Here is a 23,723-nt window from a genome sequence, read left to right as displayed (position 1 = left end):
CTGACCTTGCGATCCACCTGCCTCGGCCTCCCAAAGTGCTGGGATTACAGGCGTGAGCCACCACGCCCGGCCCAGAAACTTTTTAAAATCCTATGCAGAAACTTGATGCGTGAGAAATAAAAGTAGACCAGATCTGACTAAAGTGAAAGTTAGGGTTCAAGAACCCAGTGACTCCGCCTCCCCTTTGCTCTTTGAGTTTGAACCTTTAGGGAAAGCTAAGGTTGCTTTGGAAAACCACTGCTATGAGGGGTTACTGTTGTTCACTGTGGAGCCCTGCTTCTGACCTCTCCCCATCCCCCTACTAGGCTGGGGAGACTTCAGAACACTCACAGCCTTGTCGGTGCCCTCACGGGCAGGGCTAGGGGGTGCCAGGCGGGGAGTTGAGTGGCCAGAGCTGGGAGGGGAGGGGCTGGCAAGTGTAGAGGTGGTGAGGGAGGGGGGCAGGGAGCAGCTGCTGCGGTAGCGGCCCAACGAGTCCAAGCCAGAGCTGGACACCCGGCTCTCCAGCTCCTCTGCCCTCTGTTCTGTTGTCTCCTTCTCCTCTTGGATCAGCCTGAGGAGGGAAATAGGGGAAACTGGGTAAGCGGCCGCAGCAGACAGTGGGACAGGGAATCTGGTAGCCCAAGGGGCCAGAAAGGCTTGGTGGGACAAGGGGAATTCTGGGGAAGGTGCAATGACATCAGAGGGCTTTGGTGGGTTTCTGAAGGACTCCCGGGCTCAAGGAGAGTCAAGGAGTCCTGATAGTCTCAGGAAGTCATTGCAGGATTAGGGCTGTCAAGGTGATCAAGGTCTGCATCAGGGTGGCCCTGATGATAGTGGTTTGGAAAATCATGAAGGGATTACTATGGACAAAAGGACAAGTTCAAGGTGGACTGTAAGAGCAAGGTCATAACAGGAGCAGTGTGAGATCAGGGACTCAGGTCACTCTAGGATCTGGGAAGGGCACGGAGTCATTCAGTATGGAAGGTGGTGGTCACGGTATATTTGCTGAAGGCTCATGGGGAGTGCGTTATAGCAGAATTGCTGAATATGGTCATTGCTGGTGAATCGGGGTAGACGTTACATCATTGGGGGCTTCTTAATAAGTTGGGGACGTTTTTTATATTAGAAATTCTTAGTATATAGAGTTGAAGTTTTTATTTGTTTGTTTTTTGAGACAGAGTCTCGCTCTGTCGCCCAGGCTGGAGTGCAGTGGCACAATCTCGGCTCACTGCAAGCTCCGCCTCCCGGGTTCACGCCATTCTCCTGCCTCAGCCTCCCCAGTAGCTGGGACTACAGGTGCCTGCCAACATGCCCAGTTAATTTTTTGTATTTTAGTAGAGATGGGGTTTCACCATGTTAGCCAGGAGGGTCTCGATCTCCTGACTTCGTGATCCGCCTGCCTCGGCCTCCCAAAGTGCTGGGATTACAGGCGTGAGCCACCGCGCCCGGCCTGGAGGTGAAGTTTTTGATTAGGGCATTAGGAGGAGATTCTTGGTGTTTGAGGTTGGGAACCTTGTGTTGTCTTGAGATTCTTAGAGTAGTGGGAGACTCTGGGCACTTGTTATGTGAAACCACAAAATTGATGGCGTAATGGAAGATTCTTGATGCATTGAGAGGAACTGGGGTATTTTGGGGTACAGTCTGGTGTGTCGGGGAATGGTGAGTACTGGCTGGGGGTATATGTGTAGGTAGCACATAGAAGACTTCTGAGTGTATCTTAGGGGATGCCTGGACAGTGGAGTGAGTGTTGGGCTGGAAGAATTCCTGTGGATGGTGTAAGAGGAGATGGACTCAGGCTTTCAGGCCTCCGGAGCCAAAAGGGCTGTGGAGTCAGCTCAGGTAGGGCAGGGTGGGCCAGGGCGGGGCCAGGGCTCACTTGATCTCCTTGTTGATGGCCTCCAGCTGCTCCTGAAGCATGATGGCCAGCGTCTGCACATCAGCCTGCCCACTGGGGGACAGCAGCTCAGCCCCAAACATCCCCTCTGCCTCCTCCTCATCTGAGCCGTCCAGCTCCCCAGGGAATGGGGGTGGTATGGAGCCCGCAGGGGCAGACCGCTCCCAATCCTGTCCCTGTGTGGGGACAGAGCGACATCAGGTGGGTGGGGGCCGAGGTTGGTGCTGGGTCTTGGCTCATGATCCTGACCTTTCCTGACCTCACTGATGCTTTTCCCAGCCCACCTTTATTTCTTTTTCTTTTTCTTTTTTCTTGAGACAGTGTCTCTCTCTGTCGCCCAGGCTGGAGTGCGGTGGCGCAATCTCAGGTTACTGCAACCTCTGCCTCCCAGGTTCGAATGATTCTTCTGCCTGTCTCCTCAGTAGCTGGGATTACAGGTGCCCGCTACCATGCCCGGCTAATTTTTGCATTTTTCCTAGAGACGCCATTTTGGCAAGGCTGCTCTCGAACTCCTGACCTCAAGTGATCTGCCTGCCTTGGCGCCAGCAAGTGTTGGGATTACAGGCATGGACCACCCTGCCCAGCCTCCGACTTCTTCTCTTGACAGGCCCCTGTCCTTGATCCCTCCCCAAACCCTTTCCAAGCCACGCCCACACCCATGACTCCACTCCTGCCCCTGATTCCCATGACTCAGCTGGCTCCTGTTCCTCACCTAACCCCACCTACTCTGGGATTCCATACGCCCCTCCCAGTCCCATCATTACTCTCGGGTTCTCACCAGGTGGCAGGACATCCACAGGAGGAGACATCCAGGCAAGAGGGTTGCAGGGAAGGAGAGAAGAAAGGGTGAGTGGGTGAGTCCAGGAGATCCTGCCTCTCAACTCAGCTTCCTCCCGGAGTCCCACGGATTTAGCTCCACTTCCTACCGCTGCCCACCCAAGCCCTGCTCAGTCCAGGCTCCAGAGGCAGCTGCTGACCTTGGAGGGCTCCTCCTTGACCCCCGACCAGCGGCCCCTCTTGCCTGCCCGACCACTGCCAGCCACATAGGGATCCAGGTGGGCACCAGAAGGTAATGTGGGTGCCTGAGAGTAACGGAGCTCCAGGGCACTGCCAGGAAGAGACCTGTGGGCGTGAGGAAAGCAGTCAGGGACCAAGGGGTCAGGAAAAGGGCACAGAGGCAAGGGGTCACAGAGACAGACCTAGGGCCAGGGCCCTGAAGTCAGGGTCAAGGGGCCAGGCCTGGTGACTCAGGCCTGTAATCCCAGCACTTTGGGAGGCCGAGGTAGGCAGATCACTTAAGGTCAGGAGTTCGAGACCAGGCCAACATGGTGAAGCCCCGTCTCTACTAAAAATTAAAAAATTAGCTGGACATGGTGGTGGGTTCCTGTAGTCCCTGCCACTCTAGAGGCTGAGGCAGGAAAATCACTTGAACCGGGGAGGCAGAGGTTGCAGTGAGCTGAGATCGTGCCAGTGCACTCTAGCCCGGGCAACAGAGCGAGACTCTGTCTCAAAAGAAAGAAAAAGTAAATAAATAAAGTCAGGATAAAAAAACAGAGGGGGCTAAGCGCGGTGGCTCACATCTGTAATTCCAGCACTTTGGGAGGCCAAGGCGGGAGGATCACTTCAGGTCTGGGGTTCCAGACCAGCCTGGCCAACATGGCAAAACCCCGTCTCCACTAAAACTACAAAAATTAGCCGGCTGGGGTGGTGCTCGCCTGTAGTCCCAGCTACTCGGGTGGTTGAGGGACGAGAATCGCTTGAACTCAGGAGGTGGAGGTTGCAGTGAGCCGGAATCGTGCCACTGCATTCCAGCCTGGGCAACAGAGTAAGACTCTGTCTCAAAAAAAAAAAAAAAAAAAAAAACCCAGAGGGATCAGTAGAAATCTCGGGAGGATAGGAAGTGGGGATTAGGTGGAGGCAGGGCAGGAGGGCTGCTGTCACCTGGAGTAGGAGGATGGTGGCCTCCCCCGCAGCTGGTCGATCTCCATCTGCATTCGCTCCATTTCGGCCAAGAGCTGCTCCTGGGGGCCGGTGTTGGAGGTGTCGGGTTAGAATCTGCTCCGCCCAGGAGGCACAGCCCCTGCCAGACTTGCAGACCCTAGCCTCGGCAAACACTGCCCCAACTTCCTCCTCCTGTCCCCTCAGGGCCCCCTACCTTGTTTAGCAGCAGCTCATCCTGAAGCTTCTTCATGTTGGCTATCTCCTCGCTCAGGGAGTTCTGTGGAGACAGAGGTGAAGTGAGGGAGTGGGACCTGAGAGGGGCACGCCCCTGGGGCTGCAGGCAGCTCCCAATGCACACAGACAGGCCTGAGGGGACCCAGGAGGACTGAGATGGACAAATGGTGAGTTTCGGGGGAGCAGGGACAACGATGTTTCTGGGGATAGAAGCCCCGGGATGCAACACCCTGTGCAATCTCAGAGGGTTCAGGGTTTGGGGGTCCATGGGGTTGGAGGCTTTGGGAAAAGTCAAGGACTTGAGGCATGGGTGCCCCAGAATTCGGCTCTTGGAACGTCTAGAATAGGTGAAAAAGCGGGTCTGGGCAATACAGCAGAGAAGGCTGCCCAACTCAGGATGCCGGGATTTAGGGAGGCCTCCGATAACAGATCTGAGAGAAAGGCCTGGGGCCTCAGGATTCCAGCAAGAGGTAGTCCCAGATTTCCCCGTCCCGCAGTCCTGGATGGGGGGCGCACCTTCTCCTCCAGCGCCCCCATGCGCTCCTTGAGGTGAAGCTGTAAGCGCTCGTTGGACTCGCTCAGCAGCTTGTCCACCGTCTCGGACAGCCGCTTATTGTGGTCATCGTTCATCTTCTCCCGCTGCCGGGCCTGTGCAAAGCAGAGCGGGGCGGGCGTGCTCAAGCCCACCCTGCCCAGACCACCGCCCTTGCTCTAAGCCCCGCCCCCGGGTCCCCAGCCTCCTCATTAAGCTCCGCCCCTGCCTCGAAGCCCCACCCTCTGCGCTGTCTTCCGCCCTCTCACCCGTTGCAGCTCTTGATTCTTCTCTTCCAGTTGGGCCTCCAGCTGCCGAAGCCGCTCCTCGAAATTCCCATGACGTTCCTCAGCCTAAAGGATGGAACTCAGGGCGTGTGACTTACCCTTCCAGGATCAGTCAGGCTCCGAGCCCCACCTCCTCCAAGGTGGAGCGCCAGGTCCCGCCCCCACAGCGCCAGGCTCCTCCCCTGCAGCTATGAGTCAGGCCCCGCCCCTGCGCCTAGTCCACTTTTTCAGGACCTATTCCTTCCCTCTCAGGTTCCAGGCCACCCGGCCTTTCAGTCCAGGCTAGAGAACCCCGCTCCCATCCGTCCCGCGTGCAAACCTCCAGGCCCTCCTCATTCCAAGTCCTGACCCTTTCCCAGCCCCTAGGCCCCACACTTTCCCCCAAATCCAGGGTTCTGACCTCGCTCCTACCCCTCCAGATTCGCGACCCTGCCTCTTCTAGGCCCCACTCCTTCCCCCACACAAGGTCGCGACCCAAGTCCTCCCCGCACCTTGTTGAGTGCCGCCACGCGCTGCGCTAGCTGCGCCTCTATCTCGGGCAAAGTCTCCGCCTTCTGCAGCGTCTGCTGCAGCTTCTGCTTGGCGTCGTCCAACCACTCGGCCAGCTGACGGCTCTTCTCTTCACTCTGGGGGAGGGAGAGGCAAGCGGAGGGGACCGGCTGCGTCACCTGGGCCCCGGCGCCGCCCCATCGCCCCTCCCGGGCTGCGCCCCCACCTGCCGATACAGTGACTCCTTGCTAGCTAACTCGTTCTCCAGTTTGTCGTTGGCGTCGTGCAGAGACGTGGCCTCGCGCTGGGCGCTCAGGTAGCGCTTCTCCAGCGTCGTAATCCGCTCCTCCATATCTTCCCGCTGCGCCAGTGCCTGCGGAGGTGGCAAAGGGCCCCGTGGACTGCGAGCCCCTGGGGGAGCCGATGGGGCATCCCCTTGTTTCCTGGTAAACAAAGTGCCCTGACACAGGAGTCAGAATGGTGGTATCACACCTGCTAAGAGCTCCCAGGACTAGCCCATCTTAAGTCCCTGCCACCTGCGAGTTAAAATGGTGGTGCTACACCTCCCATGAGCTTCTAGGCCGCTGCAGGCTCAGATCCTCTAGGTGCAGAGGATCTGAGGCCTGTGGGATGTGAAGTCTCCACTCCAGCCCTTTCCTCAAAACCCAGGGCTTGGATTTTTCACTAATTTCTGGCATAGAGCAGACTTAGAATCAAAGAGCAAGTGTCCTGTGGTCTCATGGGAAATAAGGATCCCTTCTACCTAGAAGACAACACCTCCCAAGAACTACCACGGTACCAGAGGCTTAGAACCCCAAAAGAGGTGCTCCAAGGTCTCATGGGAGATGGACCCTCTGGTAGCCCACGTGGTGGGGCTACATTTCCCAGTAGCCCCCGTGGCTATTCAGGCTTTAAAAAAAAATCCCAGATGAAGACTCTCTCTCTCTTTCCTTTTTTTTTTTTTTTTTTTTTTTTTGAGAGAGAGTCTTGCTCTGTCACCCAGGCTGGAGTGCAGTGGTGTGATCTCGGCTCACTGCAACCTCCACCTCCTGGGTTCAAGCGATTCTCCTGCCTCCGCCTCTCGAGTAGCTGGGATTACAGGCACCCGCTACCACGCCTGGCTAATTTTTGTATTTTCAGGAGAGATGGGAATTTCACCATGTTGGCCAGGCTAGTCTTGAACTCCTGACCTCAGGTAATCTGCCTGCCTCAGCCTCCCAAAGTGCTGAGATTACAGGCATGAGCAACCGCGCCCGGTCTCTTTTTCTTTTTCTATTTTTTTCTTTTTCTTTTTTTGGCGGAGTTTCACTCTAGCACCCTGGCTGGAGTACAGTGGTACGGATCTCGGCTTACTGCAACCTCCACCTCCCAAGCTCAAGTGATTCTTATGCCTCAGCCTTTCTGGTAGCTGGGACTAAAGGCACCCGCCACCACTCCCGGCTATTTATTTTTTAAAGTAGAGACGGGGTGTCACTATGTTGCCCAGGCTAATCCTAGTGCTCACTCTTCTTTCTCATCCACTGCCTTCAAGAATCCAGGTCCACATTTCCCAGCAGCACCCTGGGGTCACCGGGATTAGGATAAAGTGGCCTAAGCCAGGAAGGGGTGAAATACCCACAAAAGATGCCATTTAGAGGCTCGGCGCAGTGGCTCACGCTCATAATCCCAGCACTTTGGGAAGCCAAGGTGAGCGGATCACTTGAGGTCAGGGGTTCGAGACTAGCCTGGCCAATATGGTGAAACCCCATTTCTACTAAAGATTAAAAAAAAAAAAAAAGCCAGGTATGGCAGCGCACGTCTGTAGTCCCAGCTACTCGGGAGACTGAGGCAAGAGAATCGCTTGAACCAGGAGGCAGAGGTTGCAGTGAGCCGAGATTGCACCACTGCACTCCAGCCTGGGTGACAGAGCGAGATTCCATCTCAAAAAAAAAAAAAAAAAAAAAAAAAAAGGCTGGGTGTGGTGGCTCACACCTGTAATCCCAACACTTTGGGAGGCCGAGGCCGGTGGATCACCTGAGGTCAGGAGTTCAAGACCAGCCTGGCCAACATAGTGAAACCCCATCTCTACTAAAAATAAAAAATAAAAAATAAATTAGCCAGGCGTGGTGGCGGGCACCTGTAGTTCTAGCTACTTGGGAGCCTGAGGCAGGAGAACCACTTGAACCCGGGAAGCAGAGGTGGCAGTGAGCCGAGATCATGCCACTGCACTCCAGCCTGGACGACACAGCCAGACTCTGTCTCACAAAAGGAAAAAAAAAAAAATCCATTTAGAGGCACCAGAGAAGGACCCAAAGTTAGGTAACAAAGTAATTACGAACAGTTATGGAGTGTGTACTCTGCGCCACAGGCTCACCCTCTGATGAGAATCATACATCTCCTTTCACAGGTAAGGAAACTGAATCTCAGAGAGGAGGAGTCACCCAGCCTGTGGACTGAATCGAGGTTCTGCCATTCATGAGCAATGCGCGAGGGAGAGCGCTACGGAAAGGTGAGGGGCGGAGGGCAGCCCACCTCCCTGGGGCCTCACCTCCTTGAGGTCGCGCTGCAGCTTGGAGTTGGCTTCCTCCGCCTTGCCCAGCTCGCGGTGCGCAGTGCCCAACTCCTCCTCCAGCTGGCTCATCTGACGGCACAGCACCGCCAGGCGCTCCCGCAACTGGCACACCTCGGCGCGTTGCCGCTCCAGGGCCTCCTCCAGCTCTGCTGTGCGCCGGTTGGAATCCCCGCTAGGACCCAGGCCATTGGCAAGAGTCTGGAGTGAGGGAAGCAAGGGACAAGATCTCAGAGTGTCTCCGAAGACACAGAGGAAATCCAAGGGGAAAGTCAATCAGCTGAAAGGAGATCAAAGATCAATATGGACCATGCTGGTCAGAGTCCACAGGGGTCAGTGAAGGAGGTCACAGAAGTTAGCTAGGTGACCTGAATCAGAGGTCAAAGCTCTGTGACAGTCTTAGAGGTGCATCCATCTTAGGGTCCATGAGGATTATGCCAAACATGACAGACACCATAACAAAGTCAGAGAGTTGAATGGAGGTCACAGGGAGGGACTTCCATGTCTCACCTGCCCATCCCCATCCTTGCCCGGCTCTTCCAGCCCTGACCGCCGCCTAGACAGCTGCTCTCGAAGGTTCAGAGTCTGGAAGTGTGAAAGGGGAATCAGAGCACAGGGGCTCCCTGAACCCCCAGCTCTACTTCTCACTGGCACTGGCCCTCTAAGCGGATAGGCGGCCCCATCTGAGATGCCTCCGGTCGTGCTGCGGCCATGCCTACCCCACGGTTTACCCTTAGGCCCCGTCCCTCTTTATATCCCTCCTTAGCTGCCACCACGGAGGGCGTCTACCCTTACTCTTCCCCTTAGCCTCCTGGGCAAAGTTTCCGCTTTAGCCCCGCCTTTCCCCATCCAATCACTTCCTCCTTAGTCCCAGCCTGAGCCCCAGTCCCTGGTTCTACCCTTAATCTCACTCTCACTGGGAGGTTCCCTCCGTAGCACTGCTGTGTGCCCACTTAGGAACCCCACTGGTTTCTCTCCATAGTCCATCCCCATTGGTTGTCCGCCGTAGTCCTGCCCCAATAGATTCTTTCTGGAACCCACCCAACCGGCTCCGCCCCATGTGCAGCCCCTTAGCCCCTCCGCTTGGATTCAACCTCCCCTTCTTGGCCACACCCACACCTCCTGATTGCTCAGTTCCAGTTCCTCCTCGAGCACTGCCACGCGCTCCAGCGCCATCCGCAGCCGCTCCCGGACCTGGGGATGGGGCAGGGCAATAGTCAGCTGGAGATAGTCAGCTGGAGTTGAGGACAATTGCCCCTGGCCCAGAACACCCCTGGGACGGATCCGATAGGGCAGCCTTGGGGCTCCTGTCTCCATAACGGGTATGCAGCCGCAACCAGCTATCCAGTCTGCCCCATCCACTGGTAGCCCCCATCCTGGTTTATTTTTCTGCTATCAGCCAGTCAGGTCCCAGTCTATGTAGCCTGTCCCAATCAATCACAGTCAACATTCTTCCAACTCAGAACATCCCCAACCAATCACGGCCAGAATCTCTCCCACTCAGAACAGCCCCAGTCAACTATGGGTTTCCATTCTCCACCCCTGCTCTTCTAATTCTCATACCTTCTCATCCAGGGCCTTGTGGTGCTCGAAGAGAGACTTTAGAGCCTTGAGTACTTCTACCTCCGAGGAGACCCCACCCGGGGACTGGGCCTGGCGCTTCACCACGGTCATGCGCAGTGACCTCTCGTGCCTGGACACCAGGCACTCCAGGTGTTCCAGGAGCAGCTACAGGCACACGGCATGGGGTCAAGGAAAAGAGGCAAGGGAAAAGGGGCAAAGTTGAGAAAAAGGGTGACAGGTAGGGCGGACACATGGAGGAAAAGATGGAGCCAAATAAAGGAGCACGGAGAGAGACAGGTCAGGAAAAGAGAGAAGGTCGGGGTCAAGGAAGGGGTGGTACAGAAGAGAGGAGAAAAATTATAGAGACAGGGAGGAAGGAGTGGGACCAGAGTGGGAGACCAGCCAGGAAGTGGGAGCAGGGAAGAGGAGAAGGCAGAAAGGCGAGATGGAAAAAAATAGGTCAGGCTGCAACACTGCGAGGCCCCGCCCCCCACTTCAACACAACGAGGCCCCGCCCCACTTAGGCCCCGCCCTCAACACTGCTCACCCGCGTGTTGTTCCGTTCCGCCTTCAGCTCTGCAATCTCTTCCTCCCTCTCCAGCAGCTGCTCCCGACATAAGTTCAGCTCCTTTGTCAGAGCTGCAAACTCCTGTCCAGACATTGGCAGGATCTGGACATTCAGCTCAATCCTTTCCCTAGCTCCTTCATTCCCTGGGACTGGAAGTTTGAAGGTCCCGCCCTCCCTGCTAAGTCCCGCTCTCCCTTGCCACTCAGGCCCCGCCCATTAATAGCAAGCCTCGCCCAGACTCCTCCCTTCCAGGCGCCAAGCCCGGCCCCTTCCGGACAGCCTTCTTCCCCGAGGCCCCGCCCCTGCCCCGCCCAGACCTGGGGCAGCGCGATGCTGAGCTGACGCTGCAGCGAGTCCTTCTCGTGGCCAAGCTCGCGCAACCGCAGCTGCGCTGTAGCCAGCCCGTCCTGTGCCTCGCGCAGCGTCTCCAGCAGGCGCTCGCGCTCCGTGAGCATCGTGACCATGAGGCGCTCCAGCTCCCCGCCCGCCTCGTCCGGGCCCAGCGCCGAGCCCCGCCGGCCATCCTCGCTGATGGTGGGCATCACCTCGCACATCATGGCGGCGGTGCGGGCCTGCGGGGCGGGGAGGGGCAAGGAATAGACCGGCCTTGTCAAGGCACAACAGAGAAACTGAGGCAAGGCCACTCGGATACCATGTAGGAGAAACAGTTGGGGCAAACCAAGCACTGCACAGAAGAAACTGAGGCCCAGGCACTCTGATCATGACACAGGGAAACAGGCACTGTCACCCTGTCACCCCACCAGAGAAACCAAAGATTGGCCGGGAGGTGCTGCCAGAGGAAACTGAGGCCTATTCTTCTTCTTTTTTCTTTTCCTTTTTTTTTTTTGTTGTTGTTGTTGTTGAACTGGAGTGCGGTGATGCGATCTCGGCTCACTGCAACCTCCACCTCCCGGGTCCCGGTTCAAGCAATTCTCCCTCAGCCTCCCGAGTAGCCGAGTAGCTGGGATTACAGGAACGCGCCACCACGCCCAGCTAATTTTTGTATTTTTAGTAGAGACAGGGTTTCACCAGGTTGGCCAGGCTGGTCTTGAACTCCTGACCTCGTGATCTGCCCGCCTTGGCCTCCCAAAGTGCTGGGATAACAGGCGTAAGCCACCGTGCCTGACCTTTTTTTTTTTTTTTTTTTTTTTTTTGGTAGAGACAAGGTCTCACTATGTTGCCCAGGACTCAAGGGATCCTCCTGCCTCGGCATCCCAAAGTATGCCATCATGCCTGTGCCATTGCTCTTAGGAAAACAGTCCTGGCTACCTGGGTGAGGATTTGGGAAAACTGAGGTCAGACTCCATCAGACATTGGCAGTAAACCTAAGCCTAGCCCACTCAAAGGTACCAAAGCTGGGTGACCCTGGCGTCGTGTGAGTGAATGTGGAGAACATCAGTTTCTATCTAGTCTGGCTCTACTAAGTATCCCCCTCAACCCACTGCACGGGTAGGAAAACTGAGGCCCAGACCAGAACCATGCCTTCAGAATGCCAAAGGGCCAGGGACCCAGGATTAGGTCACTAGGATGTGGTTACCTGTATAATGTCACAGAGTTGGTCTCACCTACTAGCCAGCCCAACTCCGCCTACTTCAATTTCCTTCAGGCCCCTCCTCCCCCAGGCCCCTGGGTGCACAGCTCCTCCGCCAGGACCCAGGAGTTCCGGGATGCTTCCCCCAACTCCAGCCCCAGCCCTCTTGGGGCTATACCCAAGGGCGGGGGACAAGGAAGGGGCGGGGTTTCTGGGGCAGGAAGGCGGGACTTGGGTGCCTGGAACTTGGGATAGGGCGGAGATGAAGCCAGGCCCACTGAACCGCTCCCACCACACACATCAGGTCCGACGGGTCCAGCTGGCCCGGCCGAAAGCAGGAGGGACTTTCACTCAGTTCCTTCTTTTCCTTCTCCCCCTGCGGGCAGCGCATAACCGGTTCTGACCGTGGATAATTCCCAGCCCCGCCCAGTATGCGGACTATGTCCAAAGCCTGGGACTGGGGCCTTGGACTCCTGTGAGGAGAGGAGGGCCTGAGGGCCGTGGGCCCTGGGAGAGGAGGCAGCTGGGTTCCTGTCTCCTTGGATGTTTGAAGTGGTGCATCTGAGAATCTAGGCAGGCGAATCCCACACTCAGAGGAAAGATTCAGGAAAACGATTCTAAGAGGGCAAGCCAGCCGTAGGCCAAAAACCAACATGTTCTTTTTTTTTTTTTTTTGAGACGGAGTCTCACTCTATCGCCCAGGCTGGAGTGCACTGGCGCGATCTCGGCTCACTGCAACCTCCGCCTCCCGGGTTCAAGCGATTCTCCTGCCTCAGCTTCCCGAGTAACTGGGACTACAGGCTCGTGCTGCCACGCTCGGCTAATTATTATTATTATTATTTTTAGTAGAGACGGGGTTTCACCGTGTTAGCCAGGATAGGCTAAATCTCCTGACCTCGTGATCCTGCCTGCCTCGGCCTCCCAAAGTGCTGGGATTAAAGGCATGAGCCACCTCACGCAGCCCCAATATGGTATCTAAAACCAGCAACCCACTCAGACGATGCAACACAGATGTTTTAGGGAGGCTGTTCCAGAGCCTTAAATTCACCGAGAAGGAAATAAAAAACACAGCAAGGCTGGACATAGAACCTAGAAAGTTACTACACACAGTACAGGGTGGGGAATAGAAGTATGCTTCCACGCTTTCATTGGCTTGGAGTAAGAACTGCTCATAGGACTAAGCAGAGTAATCTGGAACTATGTTCTGAAACCTACAATCTAGAACCAGCCAAGAGCAACCCAATAACTTAGTGTCCAGGTCACCCCGGAACCCCACATACATAATGGCATCCATGAATATACCTTATGCAATACATAGCAAACATAGTCAGCAGATAAAATCTAGAACTCAGAACCTGCTAGGGATGAAGGTATAACACAGAATACAGCAGGGGCCCGGGCGCAGTGGTTCACAGCTGTAATCCCAGCACTTTGGGAGGCCGAGGTGGGAGGATCACTTGAGCCCAGGGGTTTGAGACCAGCCTGGGAAACATGGTGAAACCCCATTTGTACAAAAAAAAAAAAAAAAAAAAAAATACAAAAATTAACCAGTCTCATAACCCGGTCTTGAAATAAATAAATAAATGGATTTTTAAAATTTAATTACATTTTTAAAAAATAATATAGCAGCAGGAGTCACATCCTTGGTTTTGTCATGTGTCTAAGAGTTTGCTTGGAGCTTAGAAGTGTCTATGGGGTGGGGAGGGGGAGGGATCAAAAGGATGCATGTTGAGAATTGAGCATTTCCTGGAATAAAGACTGAGCTGGCAAAGGAGGGGGGTTGTTCTGGAAATAAGGACATTTCCAGGCTGAAGGCTCCAGAATAAGAGAGAGCCTAGAACAAGCTTAGAATTCCAAAGTGGCAGATGGAGGATAAAACCCACGATCCACCAGGGGACAAGTTCTAAACTAAGGCTGCACTGGGGAAAAAATGACAGAAAATGAATGGGCCTAGAACCTAGAACCAGGGGAAGGAAAACATTATGTAGAACATTTCATTGGGAATCTTTTACATTTAAGAATATGAGGCCGGGTGCGGTGGTTCACTCCTGTAATCCCAGCATTTTGGGAGGCTGAGCCAGGTGGATCATTTGAGGTCAGGATTTCGAGACCAGCCTCGCCAACATGGTGAAACCCCGTCTCTACCAAAAACACAAATATTAGCCAGGCGTGCACCACCACATGGTGGTACACACCTGTAATCCCAGCTACTCAGGGGGCTGAGGCAGGAGAACTTGCTTGAACCTGGGAGGCGGAGGTTGCAGTGAGCCGAGATTGCGCCACTGCACTCCAGCCTGGGCGACAAAGTGAGACTCAGTCTCAAAAGAAAAAAAAGTGAATTTAGGGTCAGGCACAGTGGCTCATGCTTGTAATTCCAGCACTTTGGAAGGCCAAGGTGGGAGGATCGCTTCACTCGAGATGAGCCTCAGTAACATGAGACCCAATGTCTAAACAACAATAACAGGCCAGGCACGGTGGTTCACGCCTGTAATCCTAGCACTTTGGGAGGCAGGAGAGGGATCACTTGAGGTCAGGAGTTTGAGACCAGCCTGGCCAACATAGTGAAACCCTATCTCTACTAAAAATACAAAAATAACTAGCCAGGCGTGGTGGCATGTGCCTGTAGTCCCAGCTACTTGGGAGGCTGAGGCAGGAGAATTGCTTGAACCATGAGGCAGAGGTTGCAGTGAGCTGAGATCACACCACTGCACTCCAGCCTGGGTCACAGAGCAAGACACCATCTCAAAAATAAAATAAAAACTAAACAACAGGCCGGGCACAGTGGCTTACGCGTGTAATCCTAGCACTTTGGGAGGCTGAGGCCAGTGGATCACGAGATAAGGAGATCGAGACCATCCTGGCTAACACGGTGAAACTCCATCTCTACTAAAAATATGAAAAATTAGCCGGGCAAGGTGGCGGGCGCCTGTAGCCCCAGCTACTCGGGAGGCTGAGGCAGGAGAATGGCGTGAACCTGGGAGGCAGAGCTTGCAGTGAGCTGAGATGGAGCCACTGCACTCCAGCCTGAGCCACAGAGCGAGACTCCGTCTCAAAAAAAAAAAAAAAAAAAAAAAGCTAAACAACAACAAAAAAGAATGTGCAATTAGATAGAACTTAGAACCTAAAACAGGGAAACAGGGGAGGGCATTCTAGAATCAATAGCACGAATTAGGAAGCCTAGAGCACATACTTGGAACACACACATTTTAGAAGTTAGATTGTCCCTGGGAAGAGAATGGAATCTAGAACAATGTGGCTGAAACTGGGAACACACTTGAAATGAACATTTAGCAAAGAAGGAAGGACTGATTGCTAAAACTTTGGAGCAGGTCTGAGGATACGGTGGGATCAGAATCTGGCTCGGGGTCTTATCTAAACATTTGAAAAAACAAAGGCTGGGCACAGTGGCTCACGCCTATAATCCCAGCACTTCGGGAGGCCGAGGCGGGCGATCACCTGAGGTTGGGAGTTTGAGACCAGTCTGACCAACATGGAGAAACCCCGTCTCTACTAAAAATACAAAAAATTAGCCGGGCTTGGTGGCGGGCCCCTGTAATCCCAGCTACTCAGGAGGCTGAAGCAGGAGAATCACTTGAAACGGGGAGGGGGGGGGTTGTGGTGAGTCAAGATTGTGCCATTGCACTCCAGCCTGGGCGACAAGAACAAAACTCCGTCTCAAAAAAAAAAGAAAAAAAAAGAAAAGACATGCCTAGAATTTGGCATCTGGCCTAGAACTCAGACCATGCCTGGAATGAAAATGGAACACAGAACAGAACAGACATCAACCAGGAGTGTTCTTGTGTTTAGAAGGAATCTAGAACATGGAGCAAAGCAAGAGCACATGTGCAACAAGAAATGTGACCGGGCTGGGCGCGGTGGCCATGCCTGTAATCCCAGCACTTTGGGGAGCCGAGGGAGAAGGATCGCTTGAGCCTAGGAGTTTCAGACCAGTCTGGGCAACATGGTGAAACCCCCATCTCTACCAAAAAAAAAAAAAAAAAATGAGATGGAGTTTCACTCTTGTTGCTCAGGCTGGAGTGCAATGACTCGATCTCAGCTCAATGCAACCTCCAGCCCCTGGGTTCAAGCGACTCTCTCCTGCCTCAGCCTCCTGAGTAGCTAGGATTACAGGCATGTGCCACCACACCTGGCTAATTTTGTATTTTTGGTAGAGACAGGGTTTCTCTATGTTGTCCAGGCTGGTCTCAAAATCCTGACCTCAGGTGATCCGCCCACTTCAGCCTCCCGAAGTGCTGGGATTACCGGCATGAGCCACCACACCTGGCCAAAAATATTTTTTTTTAATTAGCCAGGCCTGGTGGTGCATGCCTGCGGTCCCAGCTACTCAGGAGGCTAAGGTGGGAGGATCACCTGAGCCCAGCAGGTGGAGGCTGCAGTGAGCTGTGATTGTGCCACAGCACTCCAGCCTGGGCAACGGAGACCTTGTCTCAAAAAAAAAAAAAAAAAAAAAAAAAAAGAAAAAAGAAAAGAAAGAAAGAAATTTGTATGGCAGCAGGTAACTTCTATGAGCCCAGGCCACAGAATATATCTGGAGGAAGTGATGTGTGTTCGGCTTATTGGCCTGGGAGAGTGTACTTGGAGAATGGGAACTCATCTGAGCCTCAGGGGGCAATGGAGTGCTAGAAACATCTCAAGAAGCTGCGTCTTAGGGGAGAGAGTCCTGAAGCCCACCACTTGGGGTGACATGAGGATGAGACAGGGGTTTGTTAAGGCCACGGGAGATGTGAAGTTGATGGGGCAGAGTGATGAGGCTGTGAAGACTTGGTTCCTAAAAGTGAGAGCTGAAGAACCAGATAACTGCTGGGGAGGGCAGTGGACAGAGCTGGGAGCCTAAACTCCTGAATCCATGTGGAGGTAAATGATGGGGGATTGGAAGCTGAGAGCCTGAGGTCTTGTTTGGAGAGAGGGTTGAGGCAGACAGCCTCGGCAAAAGCTGGTGGGCAGTACAGAAGCTGGGGTCTGAACTCCTGGGACCCTGAGGGTATACAAGACTGGGACCAGGACATTTAGGTCCCCAAGCGGGGAGTGTGAACAGAAGTCAGAAGTCAGAGAACTGCATTAAGAATCACATTCCGGGTCCCCCAAAGGAAGCGAGTCATGGCGCCTGAGTCCCTCAGGGAGCAGATGCTGGGTGCCAGGAGGTTGAGTCTGTGTGTCTGCAGGGCACAGGGGCTGAGAAGCAGAGCAAACGCTGGGGAACAGAATTCCTAGGTTCTGACGGGGTGAGGGCTACCACCTGGGGCCAGCAGAGGTGTAGGCACGAACAGGTGGGAGCTGCATGCCCGGGTGCCATGGTCCCCACGGCGACCAGAACAGAAAAATTCAGAAGCCCTGGCTCCTCAGGGAGCAGCTGGAGTCCCAGGAACCTGGGGTGCCGAGGACCGGGCCACGAGCCTGGCCGGCGGAACCCTGAGGCCGGGGCGCCCGGGTCGGGGAGGGCCCGGGTATTCCCGGGTCAAAGGCGCGGCGGGGGAGATCCCCGCGCCGCCTGCACCCCCTCCCTGGTGGCGGCGGCGGGCGGTGGGGGGAGGCGAGGCTGCCGAGCGCGCTGACCATGGACAGCTCCAGAGCGGGCCTGTGTCCAGGGCGGCCGCCGAGCCTGCCTGGACCGAGGGAAGTGGCCGGCTGTGCAAGCCCGAGGCTGGCGACGGGAGACTGGGTGCGCGAAGCGGGGACTATGCGGACGCGCCTGGGGAGTCTGGGACCGCCGCGGCGGGTGTCTGGAGCTCCCAGGACAGGGTCAGGAAGGGGGATCTAGGCTCGAGAGGGGTCCCGGGGCCGGACCGGGAAATCCAAGCTCCTGGGCCCTGGAGGAGGCGCGAGGCGGCGGTGCGCCCGGGATTCTAGGGTTCGGTCGCGGACTCTGGGCGCCGGGAGGGGCACGCCTGAGTCCCCGGGGTTGGGCTGTGAAATCTGGGCTCGGGGGTCCCCTGGGATGAGGAAGGGAATCCGGGATCTCGGGGAGGCGGGGGAGGCTCGCCAAGGGGTCCCCGGGGTGGGCGCTGCCAGGAGGGCCGGGCCGGGATCTTACCTGCCTGGTCCGCGGCGGCTGCGGGCGGAGCTGGGCTGCAGGAGGGACGTGGGGTGGAGTGGAGGGGCCGGGCGGGGCCCCTGGCAGCGGCCGGGGCCCGGCTCTGTCGCTTCGGAGCCCTGGAGCCCTGTCTCCGACGCTCGCGCGGGCTCCGCGTCTCTGGCTCCGGCTCGGGCGCTGGGGACCCCCCTCCCCCTCACGGTCTCACTGCCTTCTACCCCCAAAATAGCCCCCTGCCCCTGTCACTGATCAGCCTCCCCCTGCGAGGCCGCAGCCGCCAGATCCAGGGGTGCCCACCAGCGCCCCCCAAATCCCACCTTCCCCCCAAAAAAATTCCTCCTCCCTCCCCCTCCCCCCTACGGCTCCCAGGCGGTCGTGGCCCCTTTAACAGGAGACTGACAGACGGCGATGAGCGGCCAATGGGAGGCAGCGTCGGCGCCGGCCGGCGACTAGACCCCGCCTCCACACCGGCCGGGAGGGGTCGCGCGGGCGGAGAGCGAGAGGCGGGGCATAAGGCGCGTCGACCAATAGGCGCGCGGCGTGCGGCGGCTGGGGCGGGGGGCGGAGCCCGGCAGGGGGATGATGTCACCTGGAGCGAGTAGCGCGCGGCGTGGAACGCGAGTCGCGACCTCGGCTCCCGGCTGTGGCGCGCCTTAGCCCTGGCGCCGCACGGGACACGAGGGCTGGGCGGGCAGCGGGATGGGGCTAAAGGTTGGATTTCAAGGCGGGGGCAGCTTCCGGAAAGACGCGCTCTGGTTGGAAGGTGGAGTGAGCGCCCGGTGGGCGAGGGCACCTCATTCTGCACCCCTGCGCCCGCCTCGGGAACTGCACGCGGCACCCCCATCCGCGACTCCCACGCAGACGGTAGTGCGGCCTGCAGGGTTCCCCCGGCGGACGAGGCTAATGGTTCGCTCCGCCCCGCCCACACAGAGGCCGCCCACTGGCTCCGGCTGCGTTTCAGGACTCTGGAGGAAGGGACTTGGCCTTCACCCTCAGACGCTCTTAAGGGTAGGCGGCGTTGTCCTCAGTTCTGCCCCTGCACTCAGACCCAGACTGGGTCCCGGCCTCCGCCCTCGGACTAGTCCCTTGGAAGCCGGCCTATCTCCGCCTTCAGACCTAGGGAGAGGTCTCAACCTCTGTCCTCAGACTCTGAAAAGGGCTTCTCAAGGGCTTGGCCTGACCTCAGCTCCTCGCATTCCCTCCACATCTCAAGACACCAACCCAGGGATGCAGGACAGACACACAGACACTCAGTGAGGGTAAAAGACCTTTAAATAAAGTGCTAGGGACAATAAATACTGTACAGGGAGAGAATGCGTGTGAGCGTCCAGATCTGTGGTTTCAGCCTCGAGACTCCAAGGACCTGCAAGGAGGGTGGAGAAGGGACCCAGGATCAGGGGGGCTCCGGGTCATGAGAGAGGCAGGACTGGGGTTGCAGAGTCAAGGGCCCGGGGAAGTGGGCTGAGGGATCCCAGCCACAGTAGGTTCCATATCTTGGGATGGAAGGAAGCTAAGGGGTCCCCAGGGGATTTGGCCAGAATAGCCTGGGGTGAGAGGCTGGGCCAGGGGTCAAGGGTCAGCATCCCAGAGAAGGGGCCAGGGCCGGAAGGTCCAGGAAGAATTGGCCTGGTTTGGGAGCCTGGGGTTAAAGGGAGCCAGTGGAGGCCCCAGAGATGTGGTGACCCAGGGACTCACGAGTAGCTTTGGTGCTGCTGGCGCCGGCGGGCAGAGCGCATCTTCTCGAACCGCGCCTCCATCTCCTCCAGCACTCGCGGCGTGTAACGGACGACCAGCTTCACCGAGCCCTGGGCCGCCTTCAGCAGCTCCACCGCCTTCTCATGCTGCTCACCCTCAACGCTCTGCAGGGCCCAACACAGACAGCTGGGCCTGAGGCCCACTGCCCTCACCCAGCCCCCACTGGGAGATGGGACCCACTGCTGGTGAGCCTGGTGCCAGCCCTGAGATGCCAACACCTCATGTCCTCCTCGTGGGAGAGTCATTAACTCCTGGTTCAGTGTCCTCCTCCAAAACCTCCCAGGTTTCCCATGTCAGGGACAGCCCCATGTTCCCTCAGTCCCTGGTCAAACATCTAGACCCATCTTTGTGGCTTCCCTGCCCACAGCCCACTAATGCCTGCCTGCTTTGACTCTCTCTTCTTTGTCCCCACAGCCCTGGGCCAGCTCAGGCCTTGTCCCCTTTCCTTGGACTCTTAGCCCAGCCTTCTGGCTTCTAGTCTCTCCCCTCAGTTCATCTCCATAGGGTCCCAGAGGGGTCCTTCTGTACCTGCAAGCTGAGCTTATCCCTGGCTCACCCCTCCCATAGCTCCCCAGCACCCATGGGACAAAGTCCCAGCTTCTCAGGCTGGCACTCAGGTCCTGTATGGCTGACCCCAGCCACCTCTCCAGTTATGCCTTCCTCAACTCTAACTACAGTGATTTTTTTTTTTTTTTTTTTTTTTTTGAGAGGGAGTCTTACTCTTGTCACCCTTGCTGGAATGCAGTGGCACTATCTCGGCTCACTGCAACCTCTGCCTCCCAGTTTCAAGTGATTCCCCTGCCTCAGCCTCCCAAGTAGCAGGGATTACAGATGACTGCCACCACGCCCGGCTGATTTTTTGTACTTTTAGTAGAGACGGGGTTTCACGATGTTGGCCAGGCTGGTCTTGAACTGCTGACCTCAAGTGATCCACCTGCCTCGGCCTCCCAAATTGCTGGGATTACAGGTGTGAGGCACCACAGCCTGCCTAACCACAGTGATTTTAATTACCTGCATGCCCCAGATCTCCCTCAGAACTAAGCCCTTTCTTTTCAGCTCAGAGGTATGCCAAGTCATTATCCTTATCTACAGTACCCTCAGCAGGAACACCCTTTACCTTGTTTGCCTGGAGAACTCCTACTCATCCTTCAACACCCAACCCAAATGTTCCTTACTCTGCAAAACTTTCCTGTATGTATGTTGGCCTGGTGCCACATCTGGGCTGTCACAGTACTTTGCAGTTCCTCATTATTATGTCTCTGGCTTAGGACTATTTCAGCCGAGGCCTACTGCTCTCCCCAGAGAGGGAAGGTTGAGTGTAGGAGCTGAGACCAACATCTCTCAGGGTCTGTAACACTGGCCAGCACAGGGCTAGCCATAGAGGCAGAGCTCAGTCAGTGTGTGTTGAGTGAATGTCAAAAGCAGGGGCTATGCTACCTTAGACAGACTGTGTCCCGCAGTCCTGCCTCAGCCCTCCACTCACCACACCGTTCACCGACAACAGTTGGTCCCCACGCTTGAGGCCTCCATGGCGGTCAGCCACACCCCCCGGGATGACCCGGGAGATGTAGATGGGCGAGTTCTGCTCTTTGCCACCCATGATGTTGAAGCCCAGGCCCTCATCCGTCTTGGGTAGCTCCACTACCCTGGGATGTGCGTGGCCCTCGCTGGCTGTGAAGGCAGCCACTGTGGCCTGGGAGAGAGAAAGCGACTGAAGATGAGGGCCCCTGCCAGGTGGGCAGGAAGGCTGGGGTGGGGGATCTGAACCGAGGACAGCGATTTAGCCTGGGTTACTATCCCCAAACATGGGACACGTGCCATGGCACAATGCAAGATCCCCCTGTAATGACTGTGCGTCCCTTTCTGTTCACTTGCAAGAGAAAGTGTCCATTTGGTGTGTGTCTTGAATACCCCATACTTGCCAATCTTTTTTTTTTTTTTTTGAGATGAAGTCTCGCTCTGTTGCCCAGGCTGGAGTGCAGTGGCATGATCTTGGCTCACTGCAACCTCGGCCTCCTGAGTTCAAGCGATTCTCCTGTCTCAGCCTCCCGAGTAGCTGGGATTACAGGCACCTGCCACCACGATCGGCTTTTTTTTTTTTTTTTTTGTATTTCTATAGAGATGGGGTTTCACCATGTTGGCCAGGCTGGTCTCGAACTCCTGACCTCAAGTGAGCCACCTGACTCGGCCTCCCAAGGTGTTGGGATTATAGGCGTGAGTCACCGTGCCTGGCCGCAATCTTACTTTTAAACAGAGGAAAGCCAGGCTTGGAGGGAGATCCGAGCCTCTGGGCAGCAGCAAGAGGTAGCATCTCACTATTGTGCGGTGAGAGATCAGAGCGCCATGACTTCCCTGGTTTGCACTGTACAGATGTTGAAGGTTATCTTCTAGCCAGTCATGCCACACTGGTTTCCATTTGCAGTTGCTAAAGACGCCTTCGTATGACATTTTAAGTTAAAAATGTGCGATTATTTAATAATGGTAAGAGTGGCACATAGATTTAGCAAAAATCATGAGGGAGGAAACAGAAATGACTGGCATGAAGGAGATACTGAGCTCGACCAGGCAGTTAAATAGACACCAGGAGCAATGAGGTGCGGGGCCCACCTTGGCTGTGGCATGGGCTCGGATTTCGGCGCTGCCAGTGATGTCCAGCGTGTCATAAAGCTGCTCATACACCTGGGTGAGGAGGCAGCGGCATCAGGGAGCTGCCAGTTCCTCCAGCCCTAGACGCAGGAGTCCGGGCCCCTAGACCCTCTCCCGCTGCCACGCAAGGATCCGCCCCGCCCCCGCAACCGGAGCCGGAGGAAACTACAACTCCCGAAGAACCACTGAGCTGAAGCGTGGGCACCCCAAGGCTGGCCGCCTCGGGAGCTGCCGGGAGGCGTAGTCCCCGGGCTCGGGACTAGCAGGAGGAGGAGGAAGAGGACGGCGGCCACCAGCTCGCGCCCTTGCGCCGCGCGCCGCTCACCTCTCGAATAGCGGAGCAGAAGCGGCTCTGCAGGACTCGCTGGAGGGCCTGCAGCTTCTGCGGGGGCAGCTCCCCGCTGCGCTGGAGCCGCTCGAGGAGCTCAACCGCCCGGGACACGTCTGCGGGGCGGGGGCGGGGCGCAGAGACCCCGAGACGCAGAGAAGCAAGGAGAGCGGCGGAGTGAGGCCGAGCGCACAGTCCAGGGAGGACCGCCGAAGCCCAGTCGGACACCCCGCAGAGTCCAGGGTGGCGCAGGAGAGACCGCCACCAGCCGGGCGCCCTGCAGCCCCAGGACCCCTCCACAGGCCGGGGTGTAAGGCGGACGCCCCCCGCCCCGGCCTGGGCTCAGGGAGCCTCCCACACCCCGCGACCGCCCGGCCCCGGCGCCCGCCCCGCCCACCCCGCCGGGTCCGCTGGCCCACCCGCACTGGCCTGGCCTGGGAAGGGCGGGGACCGGGGGCTGGGTATGCAGGCCGCGGCCCGGGTGGGCAGGGCCCCCTGGCGCGCGCTTACCCCGCTCCAGCCCCAGCGGCTCCACCAGCGCAGCCATGTCGGCGCCACAGCTGCCAGCGGCCCGCCTGCCCCGGCGCGGGCGAGGAGGGCGGGGCTGCGCGAGGCCACGCCCCGGGCCACGGGCGCCCCCTGCGGAGGCGCAGCCTGGAGAGCGCCCAGCTCCCCCGCGCCGGACTGTCCCGACCCCCCTGCCGCGCGCCACCCGCGGCCCTGCCCTCCGTCCCGGCCAGTCGGTCCTGTTGGCGACTCCTCCCGTTGTAGGTTCGGTCTGTGTTTCTCTTTCAGGATCAGTGTCTGCCTGCCCTCCACACCTGTCTATCCCCTGTCCATTCTTTTCCCACATTCATTCAACAAACTCCTGTGAAACATCTGGGCCCAAGGCATGGACACTGTGGTGAGCAGGGCAGCCAAGCCCACGGCCCGAATGGAGCTTCCAGTCTATGGGAGAGGTAGACCACCAGCCACGGCTGTAATGAGAGCTGAGAGTGGGGAGGTAAGGATCTAGAAGACGAAGGAGATCCTAGAGCAGGGACATTGACATACAGTCCTGGGAGGTAAGATGAACAAGAGGTGGAGCTTGGGTCACCCCCACCACGCAGAAAGAGTCCACAGGGCTGGAAGCAGAGTTAGGATTGGTTGATGATGAGGTGAAAAGGCCGGCAGGATACAGTTTATGCCTGGGCTCCTGCGTTGGCATATGCGCCTTGAGGATTTGGGGCTTCATGCAAACTCCTAAGAGTAAAATATGACACTCAAATTTGTATTATTATTATTATTATTATTATTATTATTATTATTGAGACGGAGCCTCGCTCTGTCGCCTAGGTTGGGTCTCAGATTTGTATTTTAAGATCACTGGGGCT

The 23,723-nt window shown here is 56.7% G+C and overlaps 3 protein-coding genes and 1 long non-coding RNA gene across 6 annotated transcripts in view; 2 read left to right on the top strand and 2 right to left on the bottom strand.

Annotated features, from left to right (window-relative positions):
- The window catches only part of LOC105497217 (PTPRF interacting protein alpha 3), a 30,882-nt gene extending 13,081 nt beyond the window's left edge, over nt 1-17,801 (bottom strand). The window contains exons 1-16 of one of the 2 annotated variants that reach the window (XM_071087417.1): nt 17,622-17,801; nt 10,356-10,610; nt 10,018-10,119; nt 9,471-9,635; nt 9,027-9,101; nt 8,418-8,492; nt 7,887-8,108; nt 5,586-5,732; nt 5,362-5,496; nt 4,853-4,936; nt 4,568-4,699; nt 4,032-4,094; nt 3,818-3,897; nt 2,854-2,998; nt 1,859-2,046; nt 331-553 (exon numbers count right to left, since the gene is read on the bottom strand). In XM_071087417.1, coding sequence (XP_070943518.1) covers nt 331-553; nt 1,859-2,046; nt 2,854-2,998; nt 3,818-3,897; nt 4,032-4,094; nt 4,568-4,699; nt 4,853-4,936; nt 5,362-5,496; nt 5,586-5,732; nt 7,887-8,108; nt 8,418-8,492; nt 9,027-9,101; nt 9,471-9,635; nt 10,018-10,119; nt 10,356-10,595 — 2,076 coding nt within the window. In that variant the 5' untranslated portion in view covers nt 10,596-10,610; nt 17,622-17,801. The remainder of the gene's footprint in view (nt 1-330; nt 554-1,858; nt 2,047-2,853; nt 2,999-3,817; nt 3,898-4,031; nt 4,095-4,567; nt 4,700-4,852; nt 4,937-5,361; nt 5,497-5,585; nt 5,733-7,886; nt 8,109-8,417; nt 8,493-9,026; nt 9,102-9,470; nt 9,636-10,017; nt 10,120-10,355; nt 10,611-17,621) is intronic. The other variant, XM_071087418.1, reaches the window with a different exon arrangement.
- Nucleotides 1,940-2,859, top strand: LOC139360413 (uncharacterized). The gene is made up of 3 exons (XR_011617771.1): nt 1,940-2,077; nt 2,198-2,267; nt 2,356-2,859. It is a non-coding gene; the product is annotated as an uncharacterized lncRNA (long non-coding RNA).
- A 427-nt stretch (nt 17,802-18,228) lies between the features above and the next one.
- C20H19orf73 (chromosome 20 C19orf73 homolog) lies at nt 18,229-18,882 on the top strand. Its single transcript, XM_011768169.2, has one exon. The coding sequence runs from the start codon at nt 18,321-18,323 to the stop codon at nt 18,876-18,878; it is 558 nt and encodes a 185-aa protein (XP_011766471.1). The 5' UTR covers nt 18,229-18,320; the 3' UTR covers nt 18,879-18,882.
- LOC105497218 (lin-7 homolog B, crumbs cell polarity complex component) lies at nt 18,876-22,944 on the bottom strand. 2 transcript variants are annotated; one of them, XM_011768167.2, is made up of 6 exons: nt 22,861-22,944; nt 22,348-22,466; nt 21,984-22,055; nt 20,860-21,069; nt 19,317-19,480; nt 18,876-18,984 (listed from the first exon to the last, which is right to left on the bottom strand). In XM_011768167.2, the coding sequence occupies exons 1-6, from the start codon at nt 22,895-22,897 to the stop codon at nt 18,963-18,965; spliced, it is 624 nt and encodes a 207-aa protein (XP_011766469.1). In that variant the 5' UTR covers nt 22,898-22,944; the 3' UTR covers nt 18,876-18,962. The 2 variants fall into 2 exon arrangements, with proteins under 2 accessions (XP_011766469.1, XP_070943521.1); XM_071087420.1 differs by lacking the exon at nt 21,984-22,055.
- Nucleotides 22,945-23,723: the final 779 nt, after the last annotated feature.

Source organism: Macaca nemestrina, chromosome 20 (assembly GCF_043159975.1).
Source record: "Macaca nemestrina isolate mMacNem1 chromosome 20, mMacNem.hap1, whole genome shotgun sequence".
NCBI lineage: Eukaryota > Metazoa > Chordata > Mammalia > Primates > Cercopithecidae > Macaca > Macaca nemestrina.
Note: the sequence above shows the minus strand (reverse complement) of the source record. Positions and strands in the feature narration are given on the sequence as shown.